At 34.7% G+C, this 19658-nt stretch overlaps 1 protein-coding gene across 3 annotated transcripts; it reads left to right on the forward strand.

Annotated features, from left to right (window-relative positions):
• Positions 1–4569: 4569 nt before the first annotated feature.
• LOC126969359 (ras-related GTP-binding protein D) lies at positions 4570–19448 on the forward strand. 3 transcript variants are annotated; one of them, XM_050814737.1, is made up of 9 exons: positions 4574–4664; positions 4835–4924; positions 5068–5201; positions 5283–5511; positions 6405–6500; positions 7922–8140; positions 12068–12210; positions 14498–14646; positions 15464–19448. In XM_050814737.1, the coding sequence occupies exons 2-9, from the start codon at positions 4922–4924 to the stop codon at positions 15622–15624; spliced, it is 1134 nt and encodes a 377-aa protein (XP_050670694.1). In that variant the 5' UTR covers positions 4574–4664; positions 4835–4921; the 3' UTR covers positions 15625–19448. The 3 variants fall into 3 exon arrangements, with proteins under 3 accessions (XP_050670691.1, XP_050670694.1, XP_050670695.1); XM_050814738.1 differs by having other exon boundaries at positions 4583–4600; XM_050814734.1 differs by having other exon boundaries at positions 4570–4924.
• Positions 19449–19658: the final 210 nt, after the last annotated feature.

Consider the following 19658-nt stretch of genomic DNA (forward strand, 5'->3'; position numbering starts at 1 on the left):
TTCAATATTTGTTTTGTATAGACATATTTTCTATAAGAGAATTTAGTGACGCTCGGTGTGACAGTTCCGCTGTGAAACAATTTCATTATAACAACGGGGAGCATTTTTAATGAAATAATTCTTGATGTTTTGAAATATTATTGCAAATCTCTATAAAACAGTATTTTTTTTATTATCTACAGAACCACGTCTGTCGGGTCAGCTAGTATACATTCATCTAGATGAAATTTCATCACATTTGACAATTCAACTCGACTTAACCGAGTAGTAGGCATAACAAGTTTATGTTTGTATTAACATTATGATTGTTGCAGTTTCTAACAAATTCCTCATTGTGCTTATAAACATACAGAACATTAACAAGAATATATTGATATGAAACAGTCAAAATGTTTCCTAAAATTTTTAACTTAATGATTCCATAGGATCTAGGTTATAAATGGCGCGAATAGCCCTGTTCTGCAGCATAAAGCTGGTATTAATCGGTTGCACTACCCCATAACAATATACGATAAGACATAATACTATAAAAATAACTAAAGCAAAAATGTCGCGCCGTATCTAGGTCAGTTAACTTACTCATTTTTTAACCACATATGCTGCAGAACTAAGCCTATTCGCCATTCCTTCAATATGGGGGCCACATTTCAAGAGAATCAAGAGTATTGGCCAATAAATATAACAGACTCGACCGGTTTTACCACCTCACTCAAAAAAAAAAACCCACTTACATTTTCGACGTTTTCACAGCTGTCACAGCCTATCGAGACGTATAAATGATCTAAGGTGGTATCATTAAAAATGTAATTTCCGACCTGTATATGAGTGGTTAGCGATCCTACCTACTAACTAAGCTAAAGGTCCCGGGTTCGAATCCCGGTAGGTGCAATCATTTATAATATGATGAATATGAATGTTTGTTTCCGAGTCATGGATGTTTATATGTATTTACATATGTTTAAGTAAGTATATTGTATAAAATATATCGTTGCGTTGTATCCCATAACATAGGCTATATATGCCTGATTTGGAACAAGATAATTTGTGTAAAAAGTGTTAATATTATTATTATTATAATAACCATTACCATAAACATTACAGAAACGTATTTTAACAATTCTTTCTATTTTCGTCCCACATTAGTCTTGAACATATTCTGGGATCATCTTGCAAAAGCAGATACATTAAATAAAATATAAAAGACTTACGTATTAATCATTGAATGAAAATAATACGCGGCTCTTGCGACGTTGATATAATTTTCGATTGACACAATTTTCAAGAAACGATATTTTCGAACGAAAAAAATACTGACCTATAAAACGTTATAATATACTGACAATAATTAAATTGAAGTGATGAAATAAAACAGTCTTACACTTGCCAACAGATGGCGCTGCGCTATGCTGATGTTTAAAAAGGAACGCGCGGCTCATCAAACTTAGCCCCCCAAAAAAAAAGTTTTTTCTATTTTTGAATTTTCAATATCGCATATTGTTAGTTCGTAGTTTGTTCTTAATTGTTCGCTATAAATAATTGTTTGTTCTTTTGTTGTTTATTTAAAAACAATTACTTAAAAATGGGGGGAAACGCCTACTATTTGGTTCTGGCACTCACCGGCCGCTACCGCGGCACGCTACGCTCGGCTCGTGCTGTTTTAACTGTTCAAACATAACCTAACCTAACCAATTTTAATGAATTGCAAATTAAAAAAAAATCGAGAACAAACAAATGTTTATGGAGAACAATCAAGAACAAATGGCGAACTAACGATGTAATAAAAAAAATAAAAATAAAATAAAAAAATCTGGGGGGCTAACTTTCTTGAGCTGGAACGCGCTATGTAAGTTTACTGGCACTGTATGACTATCATTTATTGCCATGTTTACATTAATCTCTGGCGACCCAGTCTAAGATATTCGAATCTCTCCTGCTGTCACTCCTAAGACCCTACATAGAGCTTAGGGAAGAACAGTTTGGATTCCGCGCTGAACACAGCACCACGCTCCAGCTGTCCAGGGTACTGCATACCTTCACCGCTTCTCTCAACAAAAGAGAGAAAGCTGTGGCAGTATTCCTGGACATGGAGATGGCGTTCGATCGTGTTTGGCATACTGGACTCGTGCACAAGTTAGCTGCAACCTCGACACCTCCCCGCCTGGTGAGGATAGTCGCCAACTTCCTTGAAAACCGTCGGTTTCCAGTAAGGGTAGACGATGCCATTTCAGCTTCCAAGATTATCTCTGCTGGCGTACCGCAGGGGAGCTGTCTGTCTCCCCTGCTGTACGCAAAATACACAAATGACATCCCGCTCGAACCGTCGGCGACTCTGGCGCTGTATGCAGATGATGCGGCGAATATTACATCGTCACTCAACCTAACGCACGCCGCCGTGAAGATGTAGCGCCAGCTGGACACCCTGCCAGAATGGCTCAAGAAGTGGCGGCTATCGGTGAACGTGGGCAAAACCCAGGCGCTCGCGACTGGGAGTGTGCACACTGGCCAGCATAGGTTGCAGCTAAACGGACAGGACATTTCGTGGTCCCCAACGGTAAAGTACCTCGGGGTCACCATCGACCGCCGGCTCAACATGAACGAGCACGTCACGAAGACCATCACGTCGACAAGCGTCGCGATGGCCTTACTTCGTCCAGTGCTCTCCTCAAGCCTCCATCTGAGGGTGAAGGTCTTGGTGCACAACACCCACCAACGCAGCCGACTCACGTACGCCGCGCCTGCATGGTACGCGCTCGTGAATCTAACTTACCGGAAAAGGTTGCAAACCGTGCAGAACAAGATCCTCCGCCGCATCACGGGCGCACCGTGGTACGTGAGGAACCAAACAATCCAGAGGGACCTAAGAGTCGAGGGCTTGGGCGACTTCACTCGTCGTCTCGCCGTCAACATGTTCGCGCGTGCCGACTCGTCCGATCTCCATCATCTGCGAGATCTGGCCCCCTGGCACGCGCGGCCAACTGACAGCCGCCGCTACCCGCGTGATCTCGTGCGGGCCGAGGATGAAGAGTGACGTGTTTGCGCGCGGCTCGGCTGATCGCCCTCCCTCTTCTTCGGGGCTGATCGTCAAGGCCCGTGCAAACCGGCAACAATCACCGGATTTGAGCTGAGGGAACAGGCGCTCCCTCAGCTCCAAAAAGATGACAACAAGGGGGGGCATCCGCTCCCCCAACATATATACCATAAATTAAAGAAGACGACCGCAGAGAGCAACGAGTCTCACCCCCAATGACCCGCCCGTTTCAATGGGCGGTGAGTGATCCTTGCTGCAGGGGCGAAAAGTCCTGATCAGCATTCACCCACCGCGCCCATGTGGGCGCGGCGAGAGAAGACCACGACGTTACATTGATCATGAGGGCAGCTCGAAAAGCTGCTTTAGAGAAGAAAGGTTATGTTTTTTGTAATGGAGACTTATGAGCGCTAATGCTTGTAAGTACTCTGATAATTGGTTAAAATTTATAGGTAAGTAAATAGTAGTTAAATATTGTTAACAATTTACACAGTTATCAGTATTCAGTACATTTGCTAGGCTACAATATAGCTGAGAGAAAATTCAAAATACGAGTTGAGTTGTTACACTTACTACCCAACGTTTTACGTTGGCATGAAATAGAAATTAGTCGGTTAAAATAATGTTCATTTCAATCGTTCACGAATAGTCTCTATGGTTCCGAACTTCGTCGGTGTGTCCGAAAACATATTAGAGTAGAGTGATTAAACTTTCCGCATCGGCGCGCTCCGGATCTCGCTGTACACTGTAGATCGGCAAGCTTCCGGCATTTTCGCGGCATTTTCCCCGTGTGTATTATTTTACGTGTAGTTATAAAATGCTTATAACTAGGGTGATTTGAGTGACTGTCACTGAAAGCTATTGAAACAAGCTATAAGACCATGTATAAATTATTCATATTGTCTTTCTTTTTTATTTCACAAAGACTTTTCATTCGAAAAAAAGTGTAAAAATAGGTATATTTTAAAATAAATATTGTTATTATTGTTAATTACTTGTTTTATTTATTTCCTTTTATGTTTTTGTAATGAATAGTATATGTTAATTATAAAATTAAGCTTAAATCTCCACAAAGAACGATCTTCGTGTAAAGTCTTGATAACGACCGCTCGCTGCGCCGGCCGGGAATAAGTGGACACATAAGTGCTTTGTCCGTAAAGCTATGACGTCGAATATTGGTGGCCTTGAATCGTAACGGATCGAAATGTGTTTGGGAATTCACTCGTTCATAACTGCGTAGGCAAATAAACCATCTTGTACACCTAATAAGGGTGAAAACTGGATGAGGTAAAAGAGTGCCCCGCGGCACAGCCGCTCTCATTGTTTTTTGAATTACCAGTGCCCGCGGGCACGGCCGATGCGGAAAGGTTAAGAAACTTTTCGGAAAAAGAGAGTAGACCCCCATAACCGATCGTGACTTTAGACTATATATATATTTATATATGTGTTTGCTGATAAATTTCAAAAGAAAACACAAGTCATACAACAGTTGACACTGACGGTTAGTGACTAGTGTCAAATCGCAAACTGTAAGTACTAAGTAGTCCATCTCCGTGCCCGTGGTCGTGGACCGTGGTACCAAGTACCTAAAATTATAAACTATTCCACTTTAATTCTACTAGAGAATCTAGATTATAAAGTATAAATATTAAATTGCAGTTTAGATATAATAACACGAAAGCTTATGTTTTCCATTATGTCGTAATTCGTAATAATTCATTTCATTGTTAATTTTGTTTAATAACTTTAATTGTAAAGTACCTAATTGGTATTCTTATTTGAAATTTTTAAAGCAGTATTTTATTATAGGTGTACATGTGAGAAAATTAAGTGATAAATCTAAATCATCGTCACTAGTTGTTGTTTCTTTCATACAAGTCTGCTTGTTAGAACAAAATGGTATGTTCACTTAAACCTTCCTTTTTTTATATAATTTGAAACTTTAAACTCCTTTAAAATGTGAGATTGATAGTTTAATCATTATAATAGTCTGCAAATCCATTGTTATATTGTTTTTTAATTATTAATTGTTAAACTTTTAGAGTTATCAAGATGAATATGTTGGATCTTTTCCAAAGGATTTTAGTTATGGTCCATTTGAGCAAAATGGTGACAGTGATAATACATCGCTGCAGGAAGATCATAAGCCAAGAATACTTCTGATGGGCTTAAGAAGGTATATTCTATTACATATATTTAATATTTAACACTCCTGTGTATGAATTTAGAGTAATTTATAGATCATATCATATTTCAGATCTGGAAAATCATCCATTCAGAAAGTTGTTTTCCATAAAATGTCACCAAATGAAACCCTGTTCTTAGAATCAACAAACAAAATAGTTAAGGATGATATAAACAATAGCAGCTTTGTACAATTTCAAATTTGGGACTTTCCAGGTCAGATAGATTTTTTTGATGCAACATTTGACTCAGATACAATATTTGGGGGATGTGGAGCTTTGGTGTTTGTGATCGATGCACAGGTATCGTGTTATTTAATAATTTCTGTTCTCTTTTTGGCATTAGTTATCAAATTATACTTATTAAATTACAATTTTATTTAAAGTTTGTAATTGTCAAATAAATTTCAGTATTAAAGTAAAAGGCAAACAATTGTGCTATTTATAAATTGAATATACAGATGCAGACTCTAACAACAATTATTATAACTTATACTTTCGTTTTCAGTTTTATTTGTGTAATTAATCCCAGAAGTGAGGATTATCACTTTAAAAACATAACAAATTGTTTAGATTTGCACGAGAGCATCTCAAGTTAATTTCCTAATATGCAAATATTGGGGTTGAGCAGTTATCAACTGTAAGATGTTGAAAGTTAGTAGATCATGTTGATGAAGCCACAACCTGGGAGTTGAACAAGCATACAAGATTTTATAAACAATATGTCACTCGAACGGTTGGCTGAGTTGGAAAGAGAGCTCACATGAAACATGGGAGGTCTCGGGTTCGAGTCCCACATAGTTAATAAAATTTTAGTTTTCAGTTTTATTTGTGTTCATTGCTTCACAGCAGAAAAAGAATAAGTATAGGTCTAAAAAAATTGCAAGATATTTTTTTGGTATAAATAGGGCCAAAGCGGCAGTGTGCTGATGTGATGGAAAGAAGTGAAGTAACCATTTATGAACACCTGGAACACCATAGGTCAAGAGATGTGTAACCAGCCTTTAAAGTAGGAAAATACTCTAAACTTGAAGGTTTCTAAGTTATATGGTTCAAGAACATGTGCTATATTTACAGCACCTATTGAAATTGAATGTCAGTATTATTGAAATGATGTTACAGGAGTTGAATTTTAAACGAGTGGCTTTGGAAAGAATTGATTGCTTATTTCTTGATATGTTTTATATTTTTTTAAGGATGATTATCAGGATGCCCTAGACAAATTACAACTAACAGTTACAAAGGCATATCGGGTTAACAGCAATATAAAATTTGAAGTGTTTATCCACAAAGTAAGTTTACTGATTTTATATAATATTAATATAATGTATTAATAATATTTTAGCAGGGGGAAGCTCCTTTGCACAGGATGCCGGCTAGTTTATGCGTACCACAACGGCGCCTATTTCTGCCTTGAAGCAGTAATGTGTTAGCATTATTGTGTTTCGATCTGAAGAGCCCCATACCTAGTGAAATTACTGGGAAATTGAGACTCAAGGAGACAAGCGTCAATTGAGCTGCCAATGGTAGAGTAATTGTGAAAAACAGACAATAACCTTTGAGGTAGTTCAGATATAATGTAACAACCTGCCCTCAGAAATAAGAAATGCCAAAACATTGACTTCTTTTAAAGCAAGCCTTCAAAGGCACATACTCAATAATTATGAAATGTTTCAATAACATATGTAGGTTATTTTATGTCTTATCTGTTTGTCTATCATTGAATTGCATTCCGTACCTACCAAAATCATTGTTGTTAAGTACCTACTTTAATTTGTAAAATATTAATTTCTCATGTAAGTGACAATAGGTCTTAATGAGAATAAAGTTATTTATACCTAAATTGTATATGGTATATATAACCCGGTTACTTTATCTCTGATCCTGAGGTCGATGATGTCATGTGGTCACTTTGTTTCTGTGTGCAAAACAAGCATTACAAGAATGGTATTATCAATAAACTATATTTTTTTTTTTTTTATTATTGATTCATGTAAGTGTTGTGTTGTGATGCAGATTATTATTATTATAATGAACGAATCTGGATTAAGTACGAAATTATTTATGTTTCTATTATAATTTAAATTATTAGAACTATCATAGTGACATAGAACAATACAAAATACAGAAGCAGTAACAGCAAAATGTTAAAATGAAAACTTTTAAACAAAGCAGTGATCCCATGAAAATATTATGTAACACTAATGAAACTGCAAACCCTACTGATGCAACAGTACGAGCACGAGGGGTTGAAGGAGCTTTATTTAACGAGGAAATTATAATGGTTGTACTTTTACCCCATTTTTCTTCTTCTTCCCTGACTATTCCCGCAATTGTGTCCGTAGGTCTGTATGTATGGATGTATGTAAACCTCTTATTGATCTTGAACGGCACAACCGATTTCATCGCGGTTGGCGCCATTCGAAATAACTTGACCAAACTTACATTTTGAATACAATTCGGACTGGTAGATTTTAAAAAATCTCAAAAAAAAAACTACCAGAAAAAAATTCTAAATGTGTTTTTTTGGAATAGTTTTTAAACGGCTTTACCGATCGTCCGAACACGGTTTATTCCTTCAAAAGTAATTGGTAAGAGCTCAAAATCGTCAAAAGTACAATTTACGGTCAACGATGTTCCTTCAAATCTAATTATTTTTAATTATTTTAGATAGTTAAATCAAAGTAGCTTAACATTTCGTATTCATTTCTAGGTTGATGGCTTAAATGATGACTATAAAATGGAAACACAGAGGGATATACACCACAGAGCCACCGAGGACCTTGCCGAAGCTAGTCTAGAACATGTACATTTATCTTTCCACTTAACATCTATATATGATCATTCAATATTTGAAGCATTCAGTAAGGTGGTCCAGAAGCTGATACCTCAGCTGCCAACTCTAGAAAACTTACTCAATATACTTATATCGGTAAGTGATTTTTTTTGTTATATGAAATTTATAATTTTTTTTTCACACTTTCACACAAATTATCTTGCCCCAAACTAGACATAGTCTGTACTATGGGTACAAGACTACGATATACTTAAACATACATAAATACATATAAACATCCATGACTCGGAAACAAACATTCATATTCATCATATAATTCGGGTTCGAATCCCGGTTGGTGCAGACCAACCGGTTGGTTTGCACCAACCGGGATTCGAACCCGGGAACTCTAGCTTAGTAGTCAGGGTCACTATATATTCTCCTATATGAGTCGTCATTATTACCAATAACCCTGTCGACTCAATTCAAAGTATTCCCATTAGGAGATGATAGGGTTGAATATTTGCTATAATTTAAACCCCAATATACATAATACAAAAGTGAACCATTTCAGAATTGTCAGGTTTTTTAGCTTTTTTTTTAAATTAAGTCACAAATGCAAAATCAAAATATTATAAAAAAGTAACAATCTAAATAATTCTAATTTTTCTTTCTTATTTATTAAAAACAATCTGATTTATTAAACACTAGTTATTTATCAATATAAAAACAACAATTATCGGAAGAATTTGTTATTTTTGAGTGATATATTTATATGATATCACTTCTGGGATAAAATTTTACAACCAAAATTTATGAACGATGCGGGGTTCAGCGGAACGGAAATTAATTTAACAATTATCGGCCCAAATTTAAAAATGCGAGATGATTAAACGGTGAAAAATTATTTCAATTTTTTTTATATATTCTTTTCACTAAAATGCCAAACAAATAAAAACACAAACATCACCGGTTTCTTTCGTTCTCCTACAATACATATCACACGCAGGCGAAAATTTGTATCTGAACTAAACTTAAGGTTATTCTTTAAAACTTTAATAAAATTAATTCTAAACAATACCCAAAGTAAATAAAAAAAATTAAAATAAAATTAAGAACCGGCAACAGTTTCGTTCTAATAACGATTAACAATTATTAATAATAATTCACCGTTAATACATTTTGTAATTTAGCCTAATTAAGGTTTTGCTCATCAAAGTTGTAATGTTCCTCGTTTGCTCACGAGTGAAACAACTAATCTTTATTGTGTAGCACTACACCCGGACACGTCCGCACGCAACCAATAGCCGATTAAAACTGGCATTCCGCTGTACTGTGCATTCCTCAACGTCACACGGACAGTGACAGTGACAATGATAGTTAACACATACTCTATTAAAACTAGATGTCAGTATACTACAAAAGTGATTGTCTTATTGCATTTACTGCGTTTATACTCTTGTAGTGACTTTTTCTACGAATGACTATAGGCGAGACATCGTAAGCTTGTAATTTCGTGTGACCTCAGACAAATAAATCGACTAGAGCGGGCGTTAAGTCCAGACTCTACGCGGACCACATAATGGGTTCTCCTCACTCTGTCCTATGATTAGGAAAAAGGCTATCGGGCAATGGCCTAACATTGACACCGAAATGTTGAGGACATCTGTCTTGCAGCCAAAGGCATGTCTTCGTTGAGATCAAACATTTCACTGAAAAAATCGTTTCTGTCCTATCCTGTTCAAAAATAAGATACATTAATAATTTATACATTTTTAATAATAACTACGTTTTTAGCTAATGATGAAGAACTTCTTCATTGTATATCATGTATTTGCCGTATGGACAGATCCCGTGAATTATAACTCATTTATTTGTTCACTGCTCGTGTTTCTGTCATAACCATATTTGGTATATAGCTGTTAAGTTAACTAACGTTGCAAAGTGATTTCTGACGGACTGACTGGCTGTTTTGACTGGTATATTACATCCTGCATCTACTTGTATGGTTTATATGGCATGGTAATTAGTAGGCGACTTATTAAGTATCAGTACTTATGTGTTTTTATTTTATTTATTTCATAATTTATAATTTGGTCTGAAATATGACCTGCATTAGGAATTAACCTCTAGTATCCTGCTTCTTATTGCATATTAAGAAGTAGGCGTTACTTTGCGGAAATCCATGATTATACAAATGATTTAAGTTTTCTTTAGTGTTAATTCCGTCAATATTTGTTTTTAAACAATTCGACACGTCAAGTCTAGTGCCGGATTTTGGCGAGACAGCACGTCCTGAGGATGCCTCGTGTAGAGGCGAAACACGTGTCGAATTGTTTAAAAACATATATTGGCGGAATTAACACTAAATAAAACTTAAATCATTTGTGTCCTATTTCAGCATTAAAATCTTCCACGATAAGCAGATTTATTTCATTCTGTTAATATCACTTCGCAAATTCTTTTAATCATTTTTTTTTACTTGCTATGGTAATGTATATTTGTTTCCAATGATACCATGAGCTCTATTTTTAGCGTTTTTTATCCACAGGAATTATCAATAAAGTCTGGTCTAATTGACGACATGTCCCAATCAGGTTCTGTACGAGTACCTAAGATTGGATAATGCTTGTTCGTAGGATTTACCATGTGCACTCTTTAATTAGTTTTTTTTTGTCGTTTATTTGAAGTTAATCCCATTTTAAAAGAACTTAAAACTTATAAATAGCCCAATTTAGGTCTTATGGAAACTCAACTCAATTACAACAATCGGGGAGGACGTAGTAATTGCAATAAGCACTTCAGAAAATTTATTGGAGTAGGCGTAACTCTGCAGAAATCCATGATTATACAAATGATTTAAGTTTTCTTTAGTGTTAATTCCGCCAATATTTGTTGTCTCGCCAAAATTGAGTCTCGTGCCAGGTTTCGGCGAGACAACACGTCCTGAGGATGCCTCGTGTAGAGACGAAACACGTGTCGAATTGTTTCAAAACAAATATTGGCGGAATTAACACTAAAGAAAACTTAAATCATTTGTATAAGCACCACACATCCATATAGTCCGGTCAATCTAGATAAAAAAATAGAGTGAAGGTGTATAAAATCACAACGAGCTGAAAATCAGTAAAATTGTTCAAAACATAATAATTATAAATAATAAATTAAAGCTCCCCATCATTCCCGTGTATGGAAAAAAAATTGTCGAGGACAAAGTTAGTTTTTCGCGATTATCAGCCAAACGGTATTATAATAAAAGTGCTGCAGACAAAAATTGTAGATATTGAAATCTAATATATAAAATTCTCGTGTCATGGTGTTAAACTTTGAACTCCTCCGAAACGGCTTGACCGATTCTCATGAAATTTTGAGTGCATATTGGGTAGGTCTGAGAATCGGACAACATCTATTTTTCATCCCCCTAAATGTTAAGGGTCCACACGATTTTTTTTTAATTATTTGACATTTTTTTAATTGGTTTCATTATGAGTCAGCATTAAAAAATACATACAACTTCAAATTTTCACCCATCTACGATCAACAGTTAGTTTTGTATCGCGATTTTAATATCGGCAATACAACGTTTGCTGGGTCAGCTAGTTATCTATAAAAATATACAAATAAATACTTTTTTTCCTACGAGCCACGTTTCTGAGATATAACGATAAAAAAAACGCGCTAAGTACACTACATACCTCATAGGTAGCGTGAAAACGTGTGCATATTATGACGATAGTAACTTTTACAATTTTTTGAATCGTTATATCTTAGAAACGGTGGCTCGTAGGGAAAAAATATTATTATCTATAATTTTTGTCTGGGGTACTTTAATGATAAAAACTTACCTGAAAATCGCGAAAAACTCATTTTTATTGACCTTTGACCTGAGTAATTTTGTTTCCATACACAGGAATGATGGGGAACTTAAAAATTTTATTTATAATTATTATGTTTCGAATAATTTTACTGATCTTTCTAAGTCAGCTTCTTGTGATTTTATGCACCTTCGAATGTCTAGATTTGCCAGCCTTTTATCTATTTTCCATAAAACAAGAAATTAAACCAAAAAATTAATATTTTCAGAACTCTGGTATAGAAAAAGCATTCCTGTTTGATGTCGTGTCAAAGATATACATAGCAACAGATAGTTCGCCAGTGGACATGCAAAGCTATGAACTATGTTGCGATATGATTGATGTTGTTATTGATATATCTTGTATATATGGGTATGTATATACTACTGTGATAAGTTATCTATAATAATTAATGTGCCTCAATATTGCGACTGATAGAAATAACTTTTTATGTGTATACAGTTACTAGCTGACCCGGCAAACGTTGTTTTGCCAAAACAACTGTTTTATATTTCAAAACATCAAAAATTATTTCATAAATATGCTCCCTGTTGTTAGAATGAAATTGTTTCACCGCGGAACTGTCAAACCGTGCGTCACTAAATTCTCTCATAGAAAATATGTCCATACAAAACAAATATTGAAAATAAAAATATTTATGGGTCCCACATCGAAATAAAAACTACCCTATCTCTCAAGTTGGACCAAACTGCACGCCATGAAGTAATCACCATTAAAATCCGTTCATTAGTTTAGGAGTCCATTGAGGACAAACATTGTGACACGAGATTTATATATATTAAGATAAGATAAATAGCCTATGTGTTAATCTGGTGGGTAAGCTACATTATTGTAAGTTTCATCAAAATCCAATCAGTAGTTTTTGCGTTAAAGAAGTTCAAACATACATCCAGACATATAAACTTTCACATTTACAATATTATAATACAGTTATGATTTGTAGATGAGAAATTTACTATCGGTGGTACTTTGAATATGTTCCAGTAGTAGAGTTTTCTTATGTAAGCCATATTATAACTAAATATCCGGACGACCGAGCCTTTTTCGGATTTTTAAGAATGTACAAAGCTTGAACAAAAAAAACTAATAGCACATCTGGATTCGAACCGAGGTCCTTCTGCTTACCGGATCACCCAATGTACCGTTGTATTCTAATATAGTTATAGCTGTTTCTCGTTAAAACACGTATAAAACTACATTTTTTTTAAATTGAAACCTAGAGAGATCGATTTATCGCCCCCGAAATACCCTGTATACTAAATTTTATGAAAATCGTTGGAGCCGTTTCCGAGATGCAGATTATATATATATATACAATATTCGCAAAGTGGGCTCGAAACATACAATTACACTTGACTGCTATTGAAATTGTGCACAATGTTACTACCGCGTCGTAGGTCATAAGGGGCCATCCATAATTAGTCACACGTCAAGCGGGAGGGAGGGCGCTCGACGTAGTGTGACATTGTGTCACAAGGGGTGAGAAGGGGTCTAATTAGATACATCAAAATATAATTCCTACTAATATTATAAATGCGAATGTAAGTTTGTTTGTTACGTAAATATTTTTTTTTACTCTATTTTCAATTTAAATTTATTAAAATTTATTTTCTATTTTTTAGTTGAATTTTATATAAAGCGTGTTTAGAGTTTTTAAACTATTATTTATTTTTCATTTTCTAGTTAATTTTTTTAGATTGATTGAAGAGATTTTAATATTTGCAAATAAAAATATTTTTATTTTATAATGAAAGATCACTTAATGCAGCTAGCCGGAGATCACCGAACTAGCTCTTATAATAATTAGCTCAGTTAAATCACGCATTTATAATTTATAATGGAAACTGATTACTTAAACAACGCCATCTTTTCGTATATAAAAACATTACAGAATCATTTGCACGTTCCATGATATCATTTCATAATTGCCTTAAGAGTTAATTAAAATGCTGCTAGATGGCGTGAAATACAAATTCAGCGCCATCTACTCGCTTCTAAACGAATTAGATACTATAATTTTGTGGAACTGTCTTGACATGTCGCGTGGTTCCTTTGTAGTTTACAATAAATTACTAGATGGCGCTTATAAGTGATTTATTTATTTAAAAATTACATAAATTCGCAAAATCTTATTTTGCAAATTGAATAATGGAATAATCTTATCAAATTAGTGTATTGTCATCGGTCCTCAATAAATCTTCAAAGTTTGAATGAAATCTGGCCTTTTAAAGTGGATCAAAATCGCGTCTAAAGGAGTCAGTTACAAACATACATACAAATAAACATATAAGTGATGCTAATATAAACCGTGTAAAAAAAATACACAAGAAGAAGTTAAGACATTATGGAGAGGTATGAAAAGTAGTGACAATATTGAAGGTGCAGTCGAATCTAAAATCAAAGAATTGTAAAGAATACTGAATATAAATGGATATAAAAATTATGTCACTTTGTGTTAGTGTGCGTACAGTCTGCGTCACCCATTGTATTGAAAAACATGGCAACACCCATCTTTACTATAAACATCGATTCACCGAAAATGACCAAATAGATAGTAATAGTCAAATATATCGGGACACCATAAACGTCTAGATTTCTAGACGTATTAACGATCTAAGTTTGTATGTATATTTTGTAGGATTGTCGATGATGCAGAGGCAAACACATTTAATAGTCAGAGCTCGAGCCTCATCAAACTAAATAATGGAACGGTCTTGTATCTGAGAGAAGTCAATAAGTTCTTGGCTCTGGTATGCATTCTTCGCGAGGAGAATTTCCAAAAGCAAGGTATTTATAAATATTTTTGAATATAACTATATTTATTTATCTGTTGGTAGGCCCACACAAGATGGACCGACGATCTGGTCAAGATCGCGGGAGTAGGTTGGATGAGGGCAGCGCATGACCGATCGGTCCATGGTTTGGGGGAGGCCATTGTTCAGCAGTGGATATTTATTTACCACACTTGGTGAACGTCATAAAGCTAAAGTTCGTAAAGGGTCTTTGACACGGGGAGAAGAACTGATGAGAAACTCTCAGCCCATCTTTTAAATCATATAACGACTTAGCCTATTTAATATTGTATTTTACAATTTTAGGTATTCTCAAATTTATTTGCATCTTTTGCTTTTTTGATTATCTAATGTACCAAATTCCTCCGAACCGGCTAAATCGATTTATATGAAATTTTATGTGCATATCGGATAGGTCTGAGAATCGGCCAACATCTATTTTTTATATCCCTGAATTATAAGGATGTATTACCCACCCTTAAATATATTTTATTTTTATCTTATGATTCAACATTTCAAAAACAAAAATTCATACAACTTAAAATTTTCATCCTTATATCAGTCCGTGTTTTTTAAACACGATTTTATATTATTCTGTTCCATCCACAGATCCGCAATAGGATTGCAAGACGGCAATCGAATACCATAATTGTTGTACAATAAATTTTATGTACGATAAATTTGGTAGGTCTGAGAATCGGTCGTCATCTATGTTTTATACCCCAAATATTTTTTGCCTCATTCCCATCCCGTGAGCCTCTTGCCCGTTTGCCCCCTCCTATATAAAAAAAAAATGTTTTTTTTTTTTTCAGGTGTTATTGACTACAACTTCTTATGTTTCCGAGACGCAATTACACAAGTATTCGAACTGCGCAATAAGGCACAGAACGCCATAGTACAGAGTGAAGAGGAGGTACCAAATGGATCAAACGATGCAGAAATAGTTGTAAATCTCCAATTACCAGTCCCATAGCACATTATGTTTTTATATTTTTTTTAATAGACATAAATACATAACGACCATATTCAATGCTCAAACTATATGTCTGGCAAAGCTTTACAATAATCTATTTTGTTTATTAAGTGTATATGTCGTTATGAATATTGTATGTATTAACTATGTGAGATATTTTTTATAATATCTGTATAGCCATAAATATGTTAGATGCATATATTTTTTTGAGAATAAGATACGAGACGAGCAGGACGTTCAGCTGATGGTAATTGATACGCCCTGCCCATTACCAATCCTAAAACTTCCGAGCGGAAGTACAATTGAGCTCGTCACCTTGAGACATAGATGTTAAGTCTCATTTGCCCAGTAATTTCACTAAGGCGCCTTACTGCTTCACAGTAGAAATAGGCGCCGTTGTGTTACCCAAAATCTAGCAAATCTTGAAGTAGGCGTTACTTTGCGGAAATCCATAATTACCCAGATGATTTGAGTTTTCTTTAGTGTTAATTCCGCCAATATTTGTCTTTAAACAATTCGACACGTGTTTCGCCTATACACGAAGTATGCTCAGGACGTGTTGACTCGCCAAAATCTGGCACGAGACTTACATTATCGTGTCAGAACACTAAAGAAAACTCAATTCATTTGGATAAGACTCCCTTTGTTAAATTCTCTTAGTCGCCTCTTACGACACCCTTGGGCCTGGGACCCCCCTATTATTTTTATGCTCCGGGGAAGTACCCCATACTTACATATAAATAATTAAGTTTTTTCTTGAAAATGTCATCCTTCTGTAGGATGATATTTGATAAAATTCAATTTTAACAAATAATTGTTACAAAATACTAGTTGACAGCTACCACAAAAAAAAGAAGTGTTATTCCCTCTTTAACCAGTTAAGCAGGTTAAAGACAAAGCTAAAATTTTTCCTATGTTATTATTAGTAAGCACTCTCTAACTGATAGTAAATTACTAATACGAGTAATATTAGAATAAAAATAATCATTTACCTGATATTTTAACTTACAATATAATACAACATTATATGAGCATCCAAATATAATTTCTGTATCAATGCTGCTAAAGTCTTACTGACAGGTAAATAATAGGATGCCGGGAGATTTTAGAAAATTTATTCAATAGTCAGCTTTAATGTTCAAACAATTTTAGAACATTATTCCAGAAGATATTTAAATATATTGCATCTATGACCAATGTATTTTTGTCACATTTATATAGTTAGTATGTAAATAAGATAAAAATACAGTTAGTTACATAGTTATGTGCCGCTGACAACAATGAACATCATCTAATATATTAAATTCTCATGTTTGTAGTTAAACTCCTTCGAAACGGCTTGACCGATTCTCATGTAATTTTGAGTGCATATTCGGTAGGTCTGAGGATCGGACAACATCTATTTTTCATCCGCCTAAATGTTAAGGGTGGTCCACGCCAATTTTTTTTTATTTATTTTTTTAATTTGTATGATTATGAGTCAGCATTAAAAATACATACAACTTCAAACTGCCACCTATCTACGATCAACAATTACTTTTGTATCGCGATTTTAATATCGGCAATACAACGTTTGCTGGGTCAGTTAGTAAACTATATAATGAAAATGGTCTTTGTTTGAGGGTCAATCACTCCAAAACCACTGATCGTATCGACATGAAACTACCACCATTCTATGCGAAATTTATCCTCGATGGTTTATGGCTACTAATTTTTTTATTGCTTTTGTAATACGATGAATAGAATTTAATTTATTTCGTTTTAAAATTCGAACACCGAAGCGGGCGGGAACGACTAGTATATTATATATCGATATCTCAGTTCCAAAGTGTAACAAGACTGCATTTTTTTTAATTTTATGGAATAGGAGGACAACCGAGCATACGGGTCACCTGGTGTTAAGTGATCACCGCCGCCCACATTCTCTTGCAACACCAGAGGAATCACAAGAGCGTTGCCGGCCTTTAAGGAAGGTGTAAGTTTGAGATAAGTATGAGAAATTGTTCCATTAACGATAACCCATAATTACCAAAGAGAAACAAGTACCTACATAAGAGAATGCAGTTTTTTAGTTGTTACTTCCAAATTTTCTTCATAAGTTTAGAATGTTTTCATTTTTCAAATGACAACTCTGTTTTTTGAATTATCTTTGAGAAGAAAGAACGTTTCTGAATTGTTACTCTTTGGTCACATATCAAGATGAAGTAGCCAGTACATAGAAAGCCTTAAAGTAGAAGGGGTTAAACCGATCAGACGAAGTCTGTGTGGGCGGTTACATTACCCCATTACATTTGCCCTTGACACTCTTGACGTGAGTTAGTGTGGTTAATCTGTCAAGAGTGTATCAACCGAGAAGAAAACTTCTTTGGAACTGAGGTATCATTATATATGGATCTTACTTACTTAATAAATACTGAGTGGAATTAGGCAAATATTATATTTTATATGCACTGAAAGATTTGTACCTAGTAGTTATTTGTAAATGGTTGTTGCGATCAGATATTTTGATACTCACCCAGTATGTATCTATACCTGTGTGATACATTATAGTTTATACTACATATCACCTGTATAAGTCTTTTGTTATTTATGCAAATAAGGGACGAGACGAGCAGGACGTTCAGCTCATTACAATACAGTGCCGCTCAGGATTCTTGTAAAAACCCAAAAATTCCGAGCAACACTACAACGGCGCTCGTCACCTTGAGACAAAAGGTGCTAAGTCTCATTTGCCCAGTAATTTCACTAGCTACGGCGCCCTTCAGACCGAGACACAGTAATGTTTACACATTACTGCTTCACGGCAGAAATAGGCGCCGTTGTGGTACCCATAATCTAGCCGGCTTCCTGTGCAGAGGAGCCTCCCACTGGTAAACCTTCATAATCTCTTTGCTTCTCTTTTAGACTAAGCAGTAATATGATAATGAATATTACCCCAGTATTCCTTCACCCATCCTTTTATTCTGGAGTAATTTATAATAAAAGTGAAGCTTTATTTTATAATTAGGAAAATAATATTTTTTTTTATACCTACATCAAAAAATTCCAGTAATAGGTAAACATAATGTAATACATCGAGATGTATATTAGATAATAATATATTTTAATAAATATGTATAAATTAGAATTAGGTTATCTATAATATAAACAAGGTTTTATTTCTGTTTATCACCAGATGTAGTATTATTTGCTACAAATGTACATTGATGAAGAATTGATGGTTGGTTTCTTATACAAACAATACATTTAAAAAAAAAATTCGCGTTGAAACCTTGTCTTATTAATCTCTTTGTGAAGTGTTCAGTCGTCAGACGTCAATATTCATACGCTACTTTTGATTGATTCTTTTTTATATTAATATAATATGATATGTGGTGTCTACAATTGAAAGTCTGAAGAAACAGACGGACAAACGAAAAAAAATTTTTCTGTTAGGTACTGGAACATTTAATCGCATTACATTGCAGACACTAACTTTATTTAAACATGTAGATGTTTATGAAAAACATGAAGCTGTAAATATTAATATGCCTAGATTGAAACACACCCAGTATCTGTTTGGGTTTTAGTATATTAATAATATTACTTTAAAGGCCGGCAACGCATGCTTTCCACAACCTTTCTTCAATGGTTCTAACTTGTATGACCACTTCCTATCCCATGAGTGTCTTGTCCTTTTGCCCCCTATATAAAAAAGTATCAGGCAATATTAAAAATGCATATCTAAGTCCGTTTTTTTATATTTAAGTACCTAGTTGTTTGTAAATGAGCAATATATACTACATCTGAAAATATTGTGTAAAAAATTAAAGTTTTTGTTATTATACTATAGTTTTATTTGTCTCTTTTGTTCCCTAGGCAAAGTTAATTCAAAACAAGTTGGTAGCATGAGCATGAGGTATCTTGCCGCAATATTAAAAATTGCTTACGAGCTATCATTACTATCAAGTTAATTTATTTACATTCATATTTTAAAAGCAAAGAAGGCAGTTTACAGTAGAAGGAAATAGAAAGAGAAGGACTTCGCGCCATCG

Source organism: Leptidea sinapis, chromosome 18 (assembly GCF_905404315.1).
Source record: "Leptidea sinapis chromosome 18, ilLepSina1.1, whole genome shotgun sequence".
NCBI classification, from domain to species: domain Eukaryota; kingdom Metazoa; phylum Arthropoda; class Insecta; order Lepidoptera; family Pieridae; genus Leptidea; species Leptidea sinapis.